We start from the raw sequence: 22,375 nt of genomic DNA on the forward strand, positions 1-22,375 counted from the left end.
TGTTGAAGTGATAGTGAAATCTGTGACACAGCTTGTCACAGAGCAACACCTCTTTCTCTATACATCTACTTAATTCATGGAGGATTGTCATAATCCACTAAGACTTTTGTAATGAGTAAAAAACCCAATAATCCTACACAATAGCTGGAATCATTAACATCTGTCTTTTGAAAACTGACATCATGGAAGGCTGAATGCCTTCCTACACAGGAAACACCAAAGAAAGCAGACATAGAAAGAAAATGTAAATTAAAACTTTTATTCTGGTGAAGTGTCCAGTTGTACAAGTCTTTCAGAGCAAACAAGAGCAGCCTTCAGTGCTCACGGGGAAGGTGCTGTTGCTCAGCTGCCCAAACAATCCCATGTACAAAGTGAATGTCATGATTCTGAAATGTTACACCAACTGCAGGTCCCAGATGCCAAACCACAGCCCTGCTTGTGCATTTACACAATGGGAGTGAACCATGTTTAAGCCATGAGTAGTGACTTATTGAAATGGACACATTTGTCAGCTGTAAAGATGACTCAGGCTCAGTAGCCCCCTTCTCCAGAAAAACTCTTCCATTGTCAAATAAAACTCCTTTAAAGGAAATGGAGGAAGGGATGGAAAATTCCAGGAATCCTAATTAAGCCTTTGTGTGAACTCACACAAAGTTGACCTGTGCCATTGGGGTCCAGCAATTCAAGTGCTACTACTTTTGAAACTGGATTTTGGATATGAGATTTCTGGAGGATTTCATACTCCCAAAGCAGTTTAACATTAACCCACTGCCACAGGCTGGAGGGAGAAGGGTCTGAATCAAACTTTAATAATCCTGCCCCATTCCAGCTGTGCTTTGTACACTGTTAGAATGAGGTAGGACAGAAAACTCATTCACTTTTGGCACATCCTTGGGAAAAGTACATTATCCACTGTGGCCAAACAGTAGAGTTAAAATGGAAGAAAAACTTTAAATGTGAAGCTTAAGCAATAATTTTTCTAGTCAACACCCCCACAGTCTTACCTTAGGTGACCTTCAGAGCAGGTGACTCTACTTACAGTATGACAGGGTAGTCTGGCAGTGAGAAATCACCTCAGAAGTTAGGAAATCCCTCCATGGTTTAAAGAAAAAAAATCCAAAGGATGAGTTGGCTTCAGGCAGGCACTGCTACAAATACACTCCAGGGAGCAAGTGCCTCTGGGGAGATGTTACATTAACAGATCTATAGAGAAGGCACAGCTATTGATGAGGGGGGGAAAAGTTACTCCTCCCCTGATGGAGGACTAAAAAAAAGTTTAAAAATCCAAGGAACTCAAACCATGCGAGTTCCATTCTAAAGCAGGAAAAGAGGTAAGGAAAGGAAACAATGTCACAGACTAGGAATCAATAAAATTTGAAGCTTTTTTCCAGACAACTCATCCTCTGTAAAGGATGTGTTATTGTTCTCAAAATTCCTGGAATCAATTGTTAAAGAGGAAAAAACAAAAAAATAACTTCATGTGGTTCAGCAACAGAAAGCCACTTAATACTATTTACAGTAATGAACACCAAGAACTTTAATTAAAATGGAGTGAGCTAAATGGAGTGTATAAATGGTAATAAGAAAAAAAAAATGAGGTAGGCTATTAAAAAGAAGTGACAATTAAAATGAAAGACCAGCACATCATGAAAGATACCAGTAACAGTTATTTAACCACTCAGACTGACAGAGTAAAATACTTCCAGCTGCTAAATTAACTGGGAATCAAATAATAAAATCAGAAAGTAACATGAAACAACTTCAGCTAACATTCCAGTGCATAGTGTCAGAGTACAGCACAATTTTACACATTTAATAGGTTTGGTATTCCTTGCCTTTCAGCTGGTTCAAAATAATTAATTGCAACTCGTCACTTTTTGGGGTATTTAGCAGGAAAGGTAAAGTGTATGTCACTAACCTTCAATCCTAACATGGGATGAGCATCCTTGTGATTTCCAAGAACTTGTTCAGCTCAGAAGTGCTATTAAGGAAACAGGTGGGTTTAATTAAAGTTGTTGTATGGTTTAGCAGCTAAATAATAATCTGGTTTGCTACTTTTTTGAAAAGCTTGTTAGAACAAGACACTGACCAAGGCAGTGACTGCTTAATTGAATGCACCAATCTGTGTGAGAAATAAACCCCCTAAGCTTCAGTCTGATGGACACTTGAAGGAAAATACAGACTATTCATGGATTGAATAATCCATGCAAGTGGATCGCAAGTGAGGATGGATTGCTGATGTAAGGACATCGCTCACAGAATGAGCAATCCAGAAAAGTTTGGGAAGTGACTCGCTCTGCTGTGGGGTTAAGTTTTGCAGCAGTCCTCAGTGATAAACATGTTCAGGACTCATGATCTAGATCATATCCTTGGAAGTTTTAAAGCCTTTTCCATCTCATCATACAAGACTGATACTCTGGAATCAAAAGGGAGACCAGGCAGCACATATCAGAAGTAAACAATATTGCTGTCTTTCAGACTGACATGTATTTGTTCCACCTGTTTCCCAGTACAAAATGTTATCAGACTGCTCATCTCCATTCCACCACACAGGAAGCTCTCAAGCCCCAGCAGCCAGAACCAAAAGAGGTAAGCTTGGGCTATTGCAAAAGCAGCACATAGCTGGCATTTTCATGCATGTTCAATTACCAGCTAGTTTTACAATCACTTTGCACACCTCGGGCCCAGGGCAGTCTCTACTCAGGAAGCAGCAGGAGCACAGCACTGTGACATGGTCAGGAATTGGAAGCAGTACCTCCCTTCTGGCAGAACAGCCTGTTGTTCACCCATCCTGCTGGGACACAGAGCTGTCCAGGAGGCTTGCAAGCTTCTAGAAGCATTGCAGCACCCTTTCAGGAGCTGCTTATAGAAACTCTAACCCAGCTGTGCAAAGTTTAGGTTGTATAACTAAGACCACACCTGGAATCAAGAGTCAAAGCACTCATCACCAATCTAAACATCCTGGAGAAATCTCACTGCTCCTGTGAGCCAGGTGAAACTCCCAGGGGGTGCTTTGCCCTTTCAGCCCTTCCTGCTCTAAAACACATGTGTAATGAAAGAGTCACCCAGTGGCCTTGAATAGCAAGCAGAGTCCACATCTCCATTCAGTGGCCATTATTCTCCGGTGCTATCTTTTAGCACAGACTAAGGAAAAAAGTTTCCTCAACCATCCAAACAGCCCTCACATCCACCACAGGGAACTGACTGGAAAACAGCATTTCTGTAGCTAAGCCTGAAGCCATTCCAGCTTTATTCAGGAAACAAAGCCCACCTAACAACTTCTGTCTTTTCTGCAATCCAAAATGCTCAAGCAAATACAAATACAATCCAATCAGCATCAGTCTTTCCCCATCCTTTCAGCTGTGGCCCCAGCTCTAACACAATTTCAAGACACAAACTCTATTAGAAGCCAGGAAAGCTTTTACAGTACCTTGCCTCCCAGATGGAGATTTAATTATATTATCCCCTGGACTGTTTAGATGTTTCATAATGAATGGACTAAGGGAAGCAAGATTTACATTTTTCTTAAAAGCAGTTTTATAAACAGATCTCCTGATTTTAATGTAGCTTTATTTAAGTATCTGAACATCAATAAATCCAGAGTCCAGTTAACATTGTTCATGGTTTCAGCATATTTCGTATATATATATATATATTTCATATCTTACATCTGATGAAGAGAGCCACACTGTGCCCTACTGCCCCAACATCCACGGGATCACCATAAGCCAGGCGATAAGCCAGGGCACTCGCTGGCAGATTGTCAGGAATCACTCTGGAGTTGGATGTAGCTTTCCCCTTTGTACACATGGGAGGCCTCCAAACTTCTCATGCCTCAGCTTGCAGCACTGCACCTTGGAGCCGACCTGTTGGTCTGATGCAGAGTGTTACAACCAGGACCTGTAGGTCCAGGCACCTCCTCTTCCTTCTGACAGAAAAACCAAGACCTTTGTGTCCTGGAGGCATATTAACCACCCCGCCTTAAGAACATGATAATCAGTAACTGTTACACATTATCTACCTCTGCCAGCCCGGAAGATTGAGGGGTCTTTTGACAAATACCACCAAACAGGTCAAACTTGTTTCAGTAAAGGCTGCTCTGTTCTAGGAAGTCAGAAGAGCTCAGTCCACAGAGGATTTTTATTCTTCTCCTTAACACTGAGGGAATGAAAAGGGAAGGAACAAACAATAGGGCAAGATTTCTTTTCCAGCACCAGGTTCAATCAGCATTAGCTTCTTATTTAGGTCAAGAGATGTAACAGGAACTGACAGCTGTTAAAAGTGAGAGGAACAACAGAAGAGAACAATCAAGCAGCTCTCTAGACTGTGCCCATGTGAAACACTGGCAGTGCACTGAACAACTTAAGTTAACAACTTAATTTTGGGAGAAGGCAGAATCGGGGACAAGAGGTACAGAGGAAACCCAAATCTCCTCTCCAACCCCATAAGCGCCCCTGACACACTGGCCAGTTGTACATTTCTACTTGATATGCAACAAAATACCAGCAAATAAAAAGTAACTTGGAACTAAAAGCCAGAAGCAACTCAATGCTTCTGAGAGAGTAGATTAGACAGTCCGACTGTTTTTTATCCAGATCTCCCACCTGCACTATAACCATCATTTTCAGAACAGGCTACAGCTCTGGAACTGTGTCAGTTAGTGCCTCCAGGACATCAGCTGGAGAAGGATGCTGTGATCTACTCACCCAAACAAGTGACTTGAAACCATTACAGTAGTGCAATCTTAAGGGATTTGTTCCTTCTCCAGGAGCAGAGAAGGTGGGGAGTGTGCAAAGGGGAAAGAAAACTAGTAAAAAAATTCTGCCTTCAAGCAGCTGCAAGATGTTTATCTCCCAAATCCTAAAGCCAGCATCTAGATAAAATCAGCTGTCTGAGTCCTATCTCATCCCAGTCTGGGGGCTCACTCACTGAATCCGAGTCCGAGGGGAGCAGTACCAGCTGTCCCAGAGATGGAGGTTCAAGAGGTTTCCTTGTCTCTTGATCTTTGTTTGCAGGACACTGGACTCCCTCGGTCCCTGACACATATAAGCCCTATTAGGAGCAATGCAGCAATCCCTACATTCATTTTCTCCTCTGTTCGAAGGTCATTTCTTCTCACCAGCACTATCCACCTCACCCCAATTCCTGTTCAGAAGAACAGCAACACCTCTAATTCCCCCTGGGCCCTGCTCAGAGGCCAATTAATCTGTCTTGATCCACATCCTGATCCCAAGCCTCCCCCATCCTGCATCTGTGGCAAGAAGTTGACTCATTCAGAGTCATGTTTGTCAAGTACTCCTTGGCCAGTTTGATAGTGATTGGAGTGGAGAAAGGGGAGCATCTGGGTGAAAGGGGACTGAAATGGCCTTTTGCTTCCTTCTAGTTGATCAGAGGCTTTCCCCTTTCCTCGGGGGTTCACGATTGCTCTTTGTCTGCCCTCCACAGACGCTCTTTGACTTCCAGGGGCAGGGTGTTGAACAGGTCCTCCTCCACCACGAGCCCACTGCGTTTCAGCAGCGGGCACTCTCCCAGCTCCACAGGCAAGCACTCCAGGCGGTTCCCTCGCAGCTCTATCTGTGACAGATTGGTCAGCTCTCCCACCCGGGAGGGCAGGGACTGCAGCACGTTGTTTCCCAGGTTCAAGGTTCTCAGCTTCCTGCACTGGAACAGCTCTGGTGGGAGACTCTCAATCTGAAAAAAAGAAACCAATCATAGGCAAAGTCACCAACAGACACCTTCACGGGTGACCAACAAGCCAACACGAAGCTCCAAGGTTTACAGAGTCATTGTTTTCAATCATCCACTTCTCCCTTGAGTGAGTTCCTGCTTTCTGAGCTTCCTGCTTTGCATGCTCCCAGCACTATGATTGCATGGATTCCTCTTTCAAACACTGCTGTAGTTGCAAGAGATCACCAATGATGGTGGCTAAAGCAGATATTGTCTCCAAGGCCAGGATTAGAGGACCAGAAACCTGTTCACAGCTGGCCTATACTGTCACAGGCTTTCATCTCTATTGGTTTCTTTCCATCCCAATCCTTTATTCTCTCATTGGATCTTACCTCCTTTGCTTTAAGGCACCATTCTACAGTTGACATTACACTGAACAAAGACTGGATTTAATCAGGACTTCTAGTTGGGCTGTAAGGTGACAGAGACTACACAGGTAAAATCTCCTGGCCCTGAGAACTAGGAATCTTCTTCCATCATTTCTGTAGGACTGCAAAATGTTGCAAAGACTTTCTAAGCTCCAAGTCACAGAGGTTTTTTACAGTGCTTAAATACAACAAAGTCACCAGCTGTTAGCTTTCCCAGCACCACCTTCAAGTAACCATGAATCACAAATTTAATAAGTCTTATTTCTAGCAAATCCTTGTAATAGTCCAGTCTTCCCAAAGAAATTCTTTCTATGGCTAAGGTTTAGCAAACACTAGGCTAGAAACTAAATGCAGCAACTCGGGATTCTCCCCTTAATACAAAGTCTCAGCTTGGAGGCTATCATTTGCCTTTAAAAGCAAACACGACTTTTCTAAAACTCAAATTATGTAGCATATAATTTGTGGCTAAATTAGCCTGTAATCCATTCTGAACGAGGAGGAATCTAAGGAAAAGCCAAAATGAAACCAGACCAATTAGAGACAATTCAATACAGTCATTGTTACTGGTACTGGAGTGTTTTGCAAACAGCAACATATGATCACAGACTCTTGAAAATAATAAGAGTTATTTGAGGGACAAGTATTGGTTTAGGAAGGAAGCAATGTGTTAGAACACCCTGCTTTCCAGAACAAGACAGCAGTGCCAGCCAACTCCAGAGGTCTCTATTTACTAAGACTGCTGAGCTAGGAGAGGACATTTGAGATAATTCCTGGCCTTGGGAAGTGCCAGTCTACCAGTTCTTGTGTTTCTTGCTGTCACCATTTACAGGGAGTAACCAGGCTGTCACTATAATTCTGGCTTGCCAAGGTATCTTGTACAGGCCGGCTGTTCCATGGGGTCCTCATCACCTTTTGTTTCTGAACACACTGGAACAAAGGCTGCTCCAGCCTTCCTGCTGCAAGTTTTTCCATGTTTGGCTTTTTTTTCCAGAGAAATGGGTGGTGCCACAATGTGCTGCAGGAAATGGAGCTGCCTCTAACTCCACTCATCCAAGAAACGCTCCACCTCAAAACTGCAGAGGATACACTGCAGATTAACCCTTGGGAAACTGTGCCAGGAAGGCTGCCAGAAGGCAAATGGTGCAGAATTATCTGAGTTCTAACAGTAACATACCACAAAGTTTACCAGAGCTTCAGACACCCACACAAACAGATGCACAACCCTCCAGTGCCAGGAAACTCCAGTGAGCAGACGTTCAGCTGGAATGCTGAATGACTGTCCCTTGTCTGCAGAAGCACAAGCCTTCAGACACTAACCTCAAAATATGACTGGAGTTTTAGGAACCCTGTCTAATACTGAAATACACTAGCAATTAAATACATTATTTGAGAGCACGTCTGTGAAAAGCCAAACCACCCTCAAGCTGTTGTGTGTCTCTCACAAGCAATCTGGCAGTGTTCAGCCAGGAACAGATCTTGCCAATAGTAGGAAGGACCTTGATGTCTAACAATGAAAACTAGCACTGCTCTGGGACAATTCTCCTTGGTCCCAGAAGAACCTAATTATCTGTCTGCAATTTGTACTTATGTTAGATGCTCTTTTAATTTTAGGTGATGATAAACTCAAAGGGAAAAAATCTCCCAGGAATTTGCAGACAGAATGAATCAAAGCTTCAGCTTTGTCAGACTTGGTAAATGAAGTCTCCTTAGTCTTAAACAAAGCACTAGACATGGGTATAGTTTGCTTTAAGCAAATAAACACCCTCCAACACAAGCCAAGAAACATTTCATGGTAATCAGGCAGCAGAGCACACTTGGTCATCCTCTCTTATCTGCCCTGCACTTAGACTGAAACAAAAAGCACATGTTTACAAGACCAAGCTATGGAGTACACTCTGCAAATGTGAACTACTCTAAGGAACGCTGGAAGCCAAACGTGCATTCCTTACATGGCTGCTCCCACAGTGTGTGTACATGTCTGAAGCAGACAGGTTTAAGCACATAGTTTTAGATTAAGACTACAGTTTCTCAGATCTCCATTTTAAGCCCCAAACTGATGCCAGTCTAGAGACGACAAGCTTCCAACTGCAGAGAAACAACTGACTTGCAGGGTTTATAAACAGTCTCTAATTGGCACTTGGAAGCAGTCTCACTGTTAAGAGAGGAAATGCAACAGGACAAGGACTCTTGGAAGACAGGTTTTCCCTGGAACTATCTGCAATGTTTGGCCTTATATAAACCCCTCAGAGATACAAAAGCAGTGCCAGTTATATCCAAGATCCTTGCAGCATGTTTAATCACACAGATAACAAAAGTGCCAGCACTATTTCCGCACACAGCAACTCAGCTCTTTGCTCACTTACCCTGTTGGCTGTCACAGCCAGATTCTGCAGGTTTTGAAGAAGTCCAACATCTGGTGGTATGAAAGTTAAGTTGTTGTGGCTGAGATCCAAGTACCGAAGTTTTCGGCAATAGAAGAGCTGGGTAGGGATCTTTTCTATCTTGTTACGGTTCAGGTAAAGGCGTTCTAAGTTGGTCAGGTTGCCTATCTGCATGGGGATGTAGGCAATGTGGTTGTACCACAATTTAAGGCAAGTGAGACGATGTAAGTGCTGGAAGCTGATGATTTCCTCAATAGTCTTTAGGTTGTTGTCCTTCAGGTCTATTTCCTGCAGATTGTGGAGGCTAAAGATAGAGTGAGGAATGCGTTCCAAGTCACACCGGATCAGCTCAAGCTCTGTCAGGTTGACCATCTTCTTAAGGCTGTTGAGGACAATGAGCTTGGTGCCCTCATTGTTGATGGAAAGCTTCTGAAGATGCACACCAACATCTGTCACCACCTGCGGCAGCTTGGTGAGGTTACTCTTCATCCTCAACACCTTCAGCCTCTTCAGCTCCCTCAGTCCATCTATCACAATGTACCGGTTGTTTTCAGCACTCAAATTCCCTGTCAGGTGAAGCTCCTCTAGTGTCTTCAGGCTATAAATCCAAAGAGGAATCTCCTTAATGTCTGTGAACTTGATGTGGAGAGATTTCAAATTCTCCCTCAAGAAGGCAAGGGCTGGGGCCTCAATTTTGGCAGCTGTGTGGTAGAGCCACAGTTCTTTAAGGCTGGTGAGTTGAGCAATGCTGGGGGGAATAGTGACGTCGGGGATAAGCTCCAGCTTCAAGACCTCCAACTCAATGAGGTCAAACACTGTGTCAGGAATGCCACTCAACATGAAAAGATGCAATTCCAGCTTATCCTGAGAGTTTTTGGTGATCCTCTGGCGTAGTTTCTCCAAAGTCCACTCATTGTTTAGGTTCAGCTGCCGCAATTTGTTCTCACTCACCTCTGACAGAAAGACAGCAAAGCGCTTGGAGTAGAGGGGGTCATACTGATCAATCAGATGGAGCATAAAAGCAAAGTCATTTTTCACATCAGGAATATCACTGTAACTGCTCTCCTCACGGATGGACTCAAAGGAGTATTTCTTGAGTGATCGCCTCAACATCCACCACAGGGTGTACATGCAAATCAAACCATAGAAAATCACCAAACTGATGTAGAAAGAAGCCAAGATTTTGAAAAGAGTGGCCAAAGGATGAGCACAGCGGTACATCCTGTAGCCAGTCAAGCTCTCAATGTCCACTTTACAGTCTACATCAAACGTTATATTGTTGACATAGTACACAGTATAGCAGATTATCAGAATGAACTTGATTACTTTGATTATGGTCTGTCTCATGTACAGGCGATAAACTATGTCTCCCTCTTCCACGTGAGTACGGAACTTCTTCACTTTCTCAAAGAGTGCTTTGGCTTGCTCACCTTCCTTTTTGTCCAAGACACCAGTCTCAGACCTGTCCACAATCCCTTGCTCAATTCGAGACTTTGTTCTCTGCAGCATGGGAACAGTGGCTTCCACATCCTCACTGACTGTGGAGGATTTCTTGTCCATGGAGCCATTCATTTTTCCAAATGCTGGTTTGGTATCGCTCTCTTCCACCACCGTCTCTGACAATGCTCTCGTTGTCCATGGAGAGTCAAAACACTTAAGCAAAATAGACACAAAATGCTCCAGCTTGGAGCTGGTCCTTGGGAACTTGAACCAGAAGTTGCTGCACGCCAGAAAGATGAGGGTATGTAGCAGCACTAGATAAGGAAAATACTTGGCAAACCAGTGAAGACGGTTCTCATAACACACCGCATCCACATAGTTGTACTGGTGCCGGTCCAGATCGTATCGGATCCCTGTAGGCCCCGAATCAGCAGAGGAAACAAGACTAGTGTTGTAGTAGGTACGCTCCGGGGCTGCCACTGTCCATCCCCTGACAGAGTCATTGCAAGAGTCTTTGGTAATCCATTTACAGGGCAAACAAATCATTTTGTCCTGGGTGACCTGGAGCGTCCCTCCGAACACAGCGATCATCAGCATCACTATGGAAATGTAGTCCGTGAAGACATCCCACCATGGCTTCAGGATGCGATAGGCTGGCTGAGTATCAGCAAAGTAGCGCAGCTCAGTGACTGGAATCATGATTCACCTGGAAGCAAACCAGAAATAGCTTTGAGAGTTTTGTTCTGCTCTTCAAGAGGGCATGAGAAAACACATGTTAAGTGCTGGCATAGCAAAACTGGGATTAGCAGAGATGCAATTTCAAGTTACTGTGACACAAATGAATGAGGCTGCCTGTGAGTCATTTGCTACAGCTCAGGCCATGAAGTTTGTTCAGCCTTCCCCGACAGAAAAATTGTCACAAAACCTCAGAACTGGCACTTATTGTTAGCAGTCTGGGGGGTAAGACTCACCCAAAGAAAGCTCACAGGGCAGACTTAGCTCCCTTGACCAGAGCAGTACTTGGAAATTTACTGTTTTATCTAGGGATTTAATTTCAGGGATAAAGGAATTTGCCAGCACTGTTAGAAGTGATAAAATCTACACACTGAGCATATTTATCATTGGTTTATTATTGCTTCTACATAAAATTCTGCATATGGCTGGTTGTCAGATTGAATGGGCAAGGAAAAAGATCAACACACAAAAGAGTCATGTTTCCTATAACCACTTCTCTGATGCAACTCATTATGACATTCATAAAACAAGCTGGAAAAGGGAAAAAACATTGCTCAATATCATGACTTTTCCAAGTAAGTAATTTTGGCTTCCTTCCTTTGTGTTAATTCTCCAAGGAAAGATTAGCTACTCGCCTTCTGACAAATTCAGTATTGAAATGTTGTAGCAGCTGAGTTTTTGCCTTACTTCAGAAATAGAGAAAGGGGGAAACATACTTCGATGAATTTGCTTCTCTGACCAACCACTCCCACCTAGAGCTCATCTCAGCTGGGATTTAAATGTCACAAAGGAAATCAAAAGGTTCTGGGAAGCACAGGCCTGATGGCAGTGCTTATTCTGTCCTTTAGACTTGCAGATGACACTTTGAGCGTGCTCTTCAACAAGCCATAGAAAGTCCCAAAGCCTGACTGATCCGTGGATAATGGAGCTCACAAAATTCCCATATTTGACAGGTAACACAGAAGAATATGGAGTCACTGTAACTCATTCTAATGATGGCAAAAAAGCAGTAATACCACAGCATCCTTCTAGTAAAGTTCAGGAGCAAGACAAGCACTGGTCTTTCAGTCATTTTGAAACTCACACAATTCAAGCATAAAGGAGAAAAAATTTCAAGCATGATACCCCAAGCCATAAGGTCTGTACAAATAGTCCAACAAGTCATAGAGGGCCAAAAGCTCAATATCACTAGTTGGGACAAAGCCTTCTGTGACAAGGGGGGGATGCTCAAACCACCTGCTTTGGTAGAATTTAAGTTATTTAAAATTAACTTCCACCATTGAATTGCAAAGAAAGCCATTCCTAACATGAATTCAAAAAGCACCTCATTCCCTAGAGACACTAAATACAGAACTCTATTATTTGGTTTATTGTTTACAACAATAAATGATCAAATCACAGCTTTGGCTCAGTGCTGCTTAGGAAGGTTTCAAGCAACTACAGACAGTAGACTGATAGAGGAAAATCTTTTCTGAAGTTTTTCGTTCTGCCCATCCAGGTCCAACACCACATTAGTCCATCACAAAAGCCAGACTGGGGAAATGCCACTTTCTTTTTGTGTGTAACTTTGAGAAGAAAATATGGTATTACCTGTTCAACAGACTCAGTAAAACAAGAACAGCAAATCTATTAATGATCATCCAGGAAAGTCACAAACAAGGGATGAAAACAGCCATCTAGAGCACTGTCAGAGGAAAAAAAAGTCCTGTAGGACTGCAGAGCCCCTGAGAAGTGGCTGACACACCTTAGCAGAAGGAACTGCATTAAACAGGGCAGGAGAATTGTGCATCCACAGGGGAGGGAGCAGGCAAAGCTGAACCTCTTCTGGAGAGCACCTGAGCAGCCAGGGAAGAGTGACAAGGTCTTGAAAGCCTCCCTCCCAGTCCCGTGACTACCTTGCTGCAAGCCCTAGGCAAGGCATTTCTGCTTCCTCCTTGGAATACATCTGCCTCAGGAGGGGAGAGCCCATATGCAAGATACATTTAGCAAAAGCTGCCTGTGAGTACTACAGGAATAGTAATTGCAGGATAAAGCAGAGTACAGAAGCCCTCTCTACACACCAGAACACCTGAAATGAATCCAGCAGTTAAACAGCTATTCTTGAAAGCATCTACTCCTACTCCATATCAATGGGAAAAAATATGTTTCTCTCTTTCCTCTTGCCTTGATACCACTTGTCCTCAAAGATCCTTCCTGCTTCTTCCTTCATCCCTCTTGGTAGAGAAACTTGTAGGAAATATCAGAGCCTTCATAGTAGGATTATGAAACTGGCATGATTTCTTTTTAGGAATTGGAGTCTCATGATGTTTACAAACATGTGTTGTAGTGCTGGGTTTACTCATTTTGTTCAATCCAGAAAATGCTTAATTCTTTCTCACAAGAAATGAAACTTTTACTCACTTTGATTTGTAGCTCAGGATATGTAGGAAGGAAGCAAAAAAAAAAAAAAAGGAAATTAGCACAGCTGTCTCCCTAATTCTGCTTATCAGTTACATGGGGTAGGAAATCCCCCTTTACATAGTGCACTTACAAGACAAAAAAAAAAAAATCATGAGCATCCCTTGAAACCTATTACACTTCAGTGTCAGCAATTAACAGGGTGGAGCAGGAAATCTCCTGCCTTCCAGGAACAATGACAGGGGCACTAGGGGAAGAAAAGAACACTGACAGCAAATTCCCACTTCTGGCAGCAGTGGAAACCCCATTCAAGTCCCAAAGAGGAACAATAAAACTAGGGGCCACTTTTGCAGGAGCTGGAATTTGTTATCTTATCTAAACTTATTCCCAGTATCTGCAATAAAAGAGAAAAGTACTCAGCAAAAACTTGAAAAAGTAGATGGGGAAAGTCACATCCCTCCTCACCAGAGTCCCTGTGCATGCAATTCAGTTCTAATTCCTGATGGTTCTACATCAGGAGATGGATCTGGTCACCAAATGTCATCTTTATTTTGTGAACTCCATCCTGTAATGATTTTAGAACATGATTCTTGTTGCAACATCCTCCATGCTGGATTAGAGCAGTTTTGCTGCTGGGGTGGATGACAACAGCAGACTAAAAGTCAAATTCTCAGGGCTCATCTCTGTCACTTGATTCTCCCATGCACAGAAGAATTCTTCCCCACAAGGACTGGGATTTCCACCACCCTATAGGAAGAAAACACACAGGTAGCTGGAACACCAACTCTCCCAACATGGGCAGTAGAACAGAGGGATTTACATGGAGGGTATTATTCCAGCATAGGACTGGGAGCAATCCTTGCATGAAGAGACTTGGCCAGAAATAAAGTTACCTCCCTTGTGACCAAGAGCAAACCAAGATCCCCAGAACCAGCACACTGGAGATTTCAAGCTTCTGCTCGTTTTAAGAGTTGGATTCCAGGATGGTATGTCAGCAGCAAAACATCCATTGTTAAGAAGCTGTATTTGCCAAGTCACTTCTATCACACAGCCTCACCCAGGGCTGAGCACAGAACACCTGAACTGACTGAGTTTATGGACAGGAACAACTACAGAAAAGGAAGCTTAAAAATGTGGGTGTTGGAGCAGTGGTTGCTGCTGCTTATAATTTGTCCCACAAAAGCCTTTCCTGTAGAAAAGCAAGTTGAGATAACCTTTAGGCAATGCAGTCAGACCCTCACTCAACACTCACCACAGCTGGCTCAGCAACAGTGGCAAGAAAGGCTCTTTTTGCAGGGTTTTATTCCAGAGGAGGATATCACATGTGCCTGAAGGGAACGGAGCAAGGTAAAATAGAAGCCGACAACGTGGAGGAGACAGCTTAAGAAGGGGAAGGGGTGTGGGGCAGAGCTAAGGGCTGGGCAGGGGGGTTTGGTCTCCAGAGAAAGGACTGTGGCCACCAGGGATACCAAATCCAGTGAGAGGACAGGGAAAGGGGAAACCAGAGAAAGTTATGGCACAGACACTGCTTTTCCCCGCAGGAGAACTGACTATGGTAATTACTGCTGTTGCCAGGGACGAGGACTTGGGAATTGACCGATGTGGGAGAGTTCATGGGCTGCTACAGAAGTTCAGTGTCAGAGCAGTGTTGGTGAAGAAGGGTCCAAGCTCCTTCATATATATTTCAAATTGCAGAGCCTTTCAGTTGGAGCAAACAATGTATTTGCAGTGTAGTTATCTCTGCCACAGGAAGTCATCAATACTGAGATTCTGAAAGACTGCTTAAGTTTAAGGACAGGTTGACTTCACTAAACTTGCTTAAATTAATACATCAAAACTTCTCTGTCTAAACTCCTGTCAGCTTACCAGACACATCTACCACACAGTCCCTGAGCAGTCCCCCAACCCCTGCCCCCCCAGAATGGCTTTAGATTGGAGGGTTTCAAGCAACACTACTTTGAGCTTTTATTCAATAAAGGATAAAAGCTGAGGACAGTTTAGAGCAGCAACATCCAAGACTGTTCAGTAAAAGTTCTGTATGTTAAAGTCCCATTATCATACAACAGGATCAATCCAGCCTAGATAAATATGCTCCTGAAATATTTACACATTCCATGCTTGGCTACTACATACCTCTTCAGGGCCTGAAAATTCACCTGGATCCAGATTTGTATCCCACCAGGGACCATCCCTGCCTCAGCCTGCTGGGCACAAACCTACAGCCTCCCCACTAATGCTGAACAGGCTGTCCTAAGCGAAGAAACAGCAGTTCCAGACTTATATAACCAGCCTGCCAAACCTACCCAGCCTTCAGCCAACCATAAGCATCACCAAGTACTAATCCTATGTTTTACCAAACACACCTGGAGGAGAAAGATAGTCATGTTGGAGTAACAGGGACATTCTGAACAAACCACACCTACACAGTAAAACCATTCAGAAACAAGATTAAATGCATCTAGCATAAAAGCAGTAAGTACGTTCTTAAAGACTGACAGAGCTGAGAGCATGAATGCTTCCCACAAACCACAGGTATTAACAGAGTACCTGTTCTGATTTTGACAATTCCTCTATCCAAAACCATTTAATTTCAAAAACTGAAGATTGACCTATTGTCAACAGACACCTAGCTAAACAGTACTTCAAATTCCTGCCTGCAGCTTCTGGCCAGCACATCCAGCTCGGGCCAGAGTGAACAGAAACAACATCACTGCTCTGTTTCATGGCCAGTTTGTCAGCTTGACTCATCATTGCTGAATACTTTATCCAGCCTCCTCTTTCTTTTCTGTTGACCATTCTGTTACTAACAAAGCTATTGGTCAGAAAGCACTTATATGCACAACCTTAAGACACATACAAGAATGCACATACTCCTCTGATTTGAAGAAAAGCCTCACCTTTAGTCTCATGAAATAGTTCTGGGTAAGTAGATGTTGATGAATTTTATGCTGAAAGAGGCATTAGTGCTGAACCACTTAGTTTCATCTACACATTTTTAGTTACCAGTTGATTTCATTTTAAGATTGTGGACTGCAAAGCACAAGTCAAACCCTGCTGACAGAATTTCTTACCTCTCAGAAGCCCAGAGAAAGAGGGAGTTGTTCAGGTGCTGACAGCAGCAGAGGTGGATAGAGCAAATAAAAAGCCTTGATGCTTTCAAGACTACAGCCCTGATTATTAACGAGCTACAACACGTTACAGTAAGCTTTCAACAGAGCAGAGCTTCCCTCCTCAGCAAGCTGCCACCTGAAATCCTAAAGAAGGGCATGACACTGAGCTCTTTGTTCAAAAACCAGGAAATGCAGGAGCTTACTAGGCAGAAATGGGACTGGGAATTTATGTTTCTCCTCCCCCATGTTTATTAAGTCCAGAATTAAGAGAGGGGAAAAAAAGGGAGGCTGGAAACAGAGCTGCTTTCAGGCACCCCTCAGAAAACCTTCCAAGCTCAAGAACAGCCACATGATCAACTGGAAAAGCCCAAGACATGAGATGGAACAACTCAGGTTGTTTTGTCCTTTGCTGCTTAGAACAAAACAGCAATGAAGCCAGATGCCAAAGCCCTAAATAACCATTATTCCCGTATCAGGCCCCTTCTGCTTTAAAAAGATAAACCCTTCCTGTGGGACAAAACATCTTCTGAGGCAGAGAAATGAACATGATGACTAGATGATCTTTAAGGTCCTTTCCAACCCAAACCACTCTATGATTCTATGTCAAGTTAAAAGGGCCATTTATCATTTTGACAGGGAGACTGGTAGAAGAGCAGCTGCCAGAACTTAAACTCCTTTCTCAGTGGAACAGGCAGTGAACCCAACTCTCAAAGCAGGGGTTTTCACAACATTCAGCCCCACCCAAGCCACATGACAAAACAGGATGAAGTGAATTCACTACATCACATTGTCTTTATTGAAGTTCATTAAAAAAAATAATCCACCTACATTAGGGGTAGTATTTTATCATCTTTACACCTACCCATTAGTTGACTCTGTCAGATGCAAGACTGTCACTTTTAAGCCTAGTGCAACAGCTCCTGTTTACCATCACACAACAATGCATGCCCTGACAAGTACACGGAAGAACAGCTGCACCACCAGAACAACCCATGCTAGACTTGGCTTGACCTGCCATATTTTCTGCCTCCTGACAGTGTTTTGCCCCACCTGCACAGAACTGAGCACAGTCTGTAGTTACCAGCATCACTGACACTTGAGGCAGGGTCTGTGTGCTGGCGTTGTAAATTTAAGTCCATCAGATGACTTGCAACACTGATGTAAACCAGAGCAAAATGGCTGTGTCAACTTATAAATTATGAATGTACATGGCCACAGGCTTCCTATCCAAAATTAATTTTCTCTTTGCCATAACAAAAATGCTTCAAGGACAGGGAATTCAAGCTGTCTTGGAAAAATACAACTAGCTTCCTCCAACAGGACACAATGAAGCAGTGCCTTGTGCTGCCTAATACAAGTGATTGAATTAATTTTGTTAACTCAAGAAAACCAGACCAGCTCCAAGCATCTCACCAGATGCAGGAGGGGGTTCTTCAGCCCTGAGAGCTGGAGGAACCAGTCGTTCTCAATTTTCTGTTGGAAGGGTAGATAGAGCAGAGCTTTGGCATAACTAACAACAGATAAGAAATCAACACTAAATTCCAAGCAAGGATAACTTAATTCATTGATGACAGACTGTCACAACATGCACAAATCCATGGGTGTTACCACAACTATTTTCAAGCTCTGAGAGATGAGCCAGTCAGGATGAAAGATGACAGAGACAAGAGCAATACAAGACAATTAACGCATCAATTATCAGCAGACTAATATTTTGCCCCAGTCTGAGCAAAGAGGAGCAAGTACCTCTTCATACATGCCCTACAGGGCTTGCCCTCAGGACCACCAGCTCCAAAACTGTGACTTCCAGCTCAGAACATTTTCTGACTGTATTAGTTAATAAAGGACAGATCACCTCACCCTGCATCATCAAGGCCTGATAAAACCACAACTCTAAAGGAGAACCTATTAACTAGTCCAATACACATCTTTACTGTGCACAGAAGCAGGCTGAGGCTACAGGAGCAGCAGTCACCAGAGGAGCTTTGTGAATTGCCAAGGTAATTTTATATCACATGTTAACAATGCTTGGTACACAACAATGCTTGTAACAACGCTTGTGTAACAGCAGCACTGTTACTTCAGCAGGGGGGTCAGGACTGAATACCTTTTCTTTTCAAAAGCAGTTTCACAGCAGCAGGAAGGGCAGATACAACCCAGCTAAGGAACTGGATTTCAAGTTGCAATACAAGACACATGCACCACATCAACTGTTTAAGATAAAAGCTGCTTAGAAGCATTCAAGATACACTCTCTAAAGCATGTAGACTGCTGAATACCTGTTCAGGATTAGTGTGCGTATCCCAAATTGAGGCTAGGTTTGAAAACGCTTGTAAAAATATATAAAGGGAGACTCGCCACACTGCAGCTGAAAACTCTGAATTTTAACCATTACCAAAACAATAGCTGTGCACACCTCTCCTCACTTTAATGAGCCCCGTAAAGAAATCCTAATAAACCCTTCTCCAGCACCACTTACCAGATAGTGCCCCTCTATTTTCTGAGATACCAGTTAAACTCAGTTAAACACAAAAAGGCTTGCTTCTGAAGTACTCTACTGAACAAAACCTTCTTTAGTATGTGTGAGAAGCACATGAAAACTTCTAAAAAGCCTGTTCTAATCAAACAGTGACCTCCACTGCTTATTTAATTTTCTTAAAATACCATCAGGGAGCCCCAAACCACAGACCATCTGACTGCCTGCAGTAGTTACTATAATGTAACCAGCTTCAGAAAATCATCACTGGAAGGCTTCAGGCACTCACATCTCAACCATGGCAACATTAGCTTTTAACACATGGCTTCTGGCATGCTTTAAGGAAATATTTATGAATGTTGTCTTTGACCTACAAGAATTAAAAGAGTTTTTAAATACCACGACAAAGTTAAAAAAAGAAAAGGGTCAGTGAACTGCCAGAACACCAGACAAGCCTTAGGGGTTTCTTCTGTTCTGGAATCAACACACTGCACATCCCTGCTCAGAACACGGCCAAGCTGGATAGAATTTAAGATGGGCACAGAACTCTGCAATCCACTTAATCACTGCCCCAGCACAGAACCAAGGAAGCTGGGAGACTCCTGCAACTAGTTTCTGCCATTGCCCAACTGACACCCACACAGGTGAATGCACTGGGAAAAGTTGCCTAGAGACGCCTGTACAGGAGGACAAACATTACCCCATGGGAAATGGAAGGGCACCCACCAAACCCAACAGCTCTTCCTATTTCTCAGCTGCACTCCTTTCAGGCAGCGGTCACCAAAACATTTACTGGGCAGCCTCTGTATTTACTGTTAAGTGCAGTAATAAGTCGGGGTTTATGTGGCCAGGATTTAGTTTTATGGGTGATTATATGCTGTTATATTCTACTTTTTACAAGGCTCAGCTCCTTTGTCATCTCCAAGCTGGCTAAGGGCTCCCAGAATTTAATTAACATCACCACAATTAAATACCACCACTTTTCCCACCGCTCTCTGACCAGCCACCTTTCCTCCATATCAATTATTTCATGCACTGTACTTTGCATCTATGTTTAAGCAAGATACTGTTATTTTTATTTTTTTTTGGCTCGACCACTCAGAGCTGGCCCAGAGCCCTCACCTTGCAGCAGGGTTCTGCTATCTGCACGTCAGTTCTCTGTGCTGGAAGTGGCTGATATTCCTACTTGCTGGATCCCGAGCGAGTGCTGAAGTGCTGCACTCCCCACAAGCCATGGGAACAGTTTCCCTGAAATGAAACACAGATTATCAGCCAAAAAAAGAGGGATCAAGTTCACAGACGGACATGTAAAAGCTCAGCAAACAGTATCTAAGAAGGAACAAACAACTCAGAGGGTCACTGGGAGCCAGAAAGAGACATGCTGATACCTAGAAATATGGCAAGAACACTAGGAGTCAAGTAAAACTCAGCAGGAAGGAATTTCCAGCATCTGTTATTCTAACAGAAGTTACCAAAAAGCAGGTGTTGCAGACCCAGCCAAAAGAGATGCTAAATACTAATATCACAACTAAGTCTACACAAGTAGAGGCAAAATAACAAATTATTGTCAGATGGGGAAAGAAATTACTGCCTAATTTCTAGTCTGAAAGGCCTGATCCTCTTTAAATGTTACTATCAGCGGTATCAGACAGCATAGATCACACTCCTAACCACTCCAGATTCAAGCAACTGCCCCTTCCGTCACACCACATATCTTCTTGAAGTGGAAGCAGTTTAGCACCATCAACAAAAATTATAACAGGGCTGGAGTTTTTTTTCCTTGCTTCCTGCATGTCAGCACGGGGCATGGGAAAACAGGCAAGGGAGCAGATCCTTAGAGGGATCTCTCAAGCATCCAGCCTCCCAGCCATGTAGGAGAGGACTGCGGAACATCGGAAAGCGTTGTGTCAACAACAAGGAGAAATGAGAAAGAACAGACATCAGTGTGAGCAAGTCCAACCCCACAATGCTGAAGATGTCCGAGGGTTCAGTCCTCTTGATCCCAAAGTTACCATTCGGGCTGACAGATTTTGAAGCAACACCCTGGAACCCGAAGCTATTGCATTTTAGCCGTACCACAGTGCCGCAAAGGCAGCACTCGGAGGAGAGGACTCTCTGACCTTCTCCCCGCTCCAGGCAATGGGTACCAGCCTCAGCCTAGCACACCTCGGCACTCGCCGCCGCCGCTCCACCGCGGCTTTCCGGACACAGAAACAAACATCCTCCGGGAGATATAAATAAATCCCACCGCGCTTCCGTCCGCAGGTAACGAGCAGCGGCGTCCTCCCCTCGCACACCGCGGCCCCGCCTCGCCCCACAGACCGGGTGAGGACCCCCCTGCCCGGGCGGGCTGCGAGCAGGGACGGCGGCACACGGAGACACCGAATCGCTGCCCAATTACTCAGCAAATCCTTCCTGCTCGCCGCTTCCGAGCCCCCTCAGCCGCGCCCTCCCCGACCCGGCGTCCCACCCCATCCCCTCCAGGACATCACCCCACAGGGGGACACGTCCCCACAGCCCGCCCGTGGCGTGAGGGGAGCGCGGCACACCCACCTGCCCGCCGCGGCCGTAACGGGAACCCACCGCACCCACCTGCCCACGACGCCCACCCTCCCTTACGCCGCTCCGGCGCCTTTTGTCCGCCCTGCCCGCAGCGGCTCCACCCCGGATCTGACCTCACCCAGCCAGCACTGCCACCATCGCCCCGTCCCGCCGCCATCTTGGGGGTGGGCACGGCGCCATCTTTGTGCAGGGCGCGGCGCCATCTTTGTGCAGGGCGCGGCGCCATCTTTGTGCAGGGCGCGCTCCATAGGGAGGTGGGCGGGAAGGGTGGGAGGGGAGAGTGAAGGCGGTGGCGCCATCTTGGTGCCGGGCACCCTCAAAATGGCGCCAGCCTTAAAGGAGCCTCCTGAGCTCCAGCCGGAGCTGAGTGCCTTCAGCTGCTGTGAATTTTGTGGTGCCTGAAAAAAGTGATTCACTGGTGGTTATTTTTACTCGTCTGACGCAATGGAGAACATTGTGCAGCATAATTTCTTTTTAAATTCATAAAGGATGGTTCAAAGGCATTAGTTGTAATTTTATTAGCATACAACAGGCGGTTCTGAGTGGTTAAGTGCAGCCAATTTTAACTTGTCTACACCAGTGATGCCTGTAACAATAAAGTAAGTGCATCTGTGGCTTTCTAGGAATATTATAAGTCTTAGCAACTTCCTGTAGCCACAGGCACAAGTCCTATACCAGAGGAGCTGGGATCCCAGTGTCAGGACATAGGGCTGTAGACTCTTACCAGCCCAGTGCAATAGCTTTTTTTTTTTTTTTTTAACTCAACACTAATTAAGAATTGTTCATGTCCAGATGCATTTGTCAAATTAAAATGACCTGAAGAAAAAGGTCATAATTTTCTTTGAGTTTTACAGTAAAAAGTACAAGGCCTTTACATCACTGACCTCATCCAGAAATTTCTGCTGAATTTCAAGAGGGCATTGAGGTGATACTGTTGGACTAATAAAAAGTCTAAATCCTGACAGAGAAGGTGGGGGCTCGTGTCCATCCCTTTTTCTCCCTACTCCTCCCTGCCCACCTCTCTTTTTCCTTGCAGGACCTTTTGCCTTCACATCCACCCTGAGCCAGTTGAACCTATGGGCCTGACAGAATATTAGCCACTTTTCTTCAAAATTGGCTTTTTGCTAATATATCTAATCAAACGAGCTCAGTTCAGGGGCAAACAACAACCAGGGAAGG

General features: G+C 44.3%; 1 protein-coding gene across 5 annotated transcripts; it reads right to left on the minus strand.

Moving 5' to 3' along the window:
• Positions 1-243: 243 nt before the first annotated feature.
• LRRC8A (leucine rich repeat containing 8 VRAC subunit A) lies at positions 244-21,359 on the minus strand. 5 transcript variants are annotated; one of them, XM_021551362.2, is made up of 5 exons: positions 21,188-21,292; positions 19,757-19,882; positions 13,514-13,795; positions 8,459-10,622; positions 244-5,691 (listed from the first exon to the last, which is right to left on the minus strand). In XM_021551362.2, exons 4-5 carry the CDS (start codon positions 10,613-10,615, stop codon positions 5,416-5,418), a joined length of 2,433 nt encoding a protein of 810 aa, XP_021407037.1. In that variant the 5' UTR covers positions 10,616-10,622; positions 13,514-13,795; positions 19,757-19,882; positions 21,188-21,292; the 3' UTR covers positions 244-5,415. The 5 variants fall into 5 exon arrangements, with proteins under 5 accessions (XP_021407037.1, XP_021407036.1, XP_021407034.1 ...); XM_021551361.2 differs by lacking the exons at positions 13,514-13,795; positions 21,188-21,292 and adding an exon at positions 21,310-21,359; XM_021551359.2 differs by lacking the exon at positions 13,514-13,795.
• Between the last annotated feature and the right edge of the window lie 1,016 nt (positions 21,360-22,375).

The sequence above is a fragment of the Lonchura striata genome, chromosome 22 (genome assembly GCF_046129695.1).
Source record: "Lonchura striata isolate bLonStr1 chromosome 22, bLonStr1.mat, whole genome shotgun sequence".
Taxonomy (NCBI): Eukaryota; Metazoa; Chordata; class Aves; order Passeriformes; family Estrildidae; genus Lonchura; species Lonchura striata.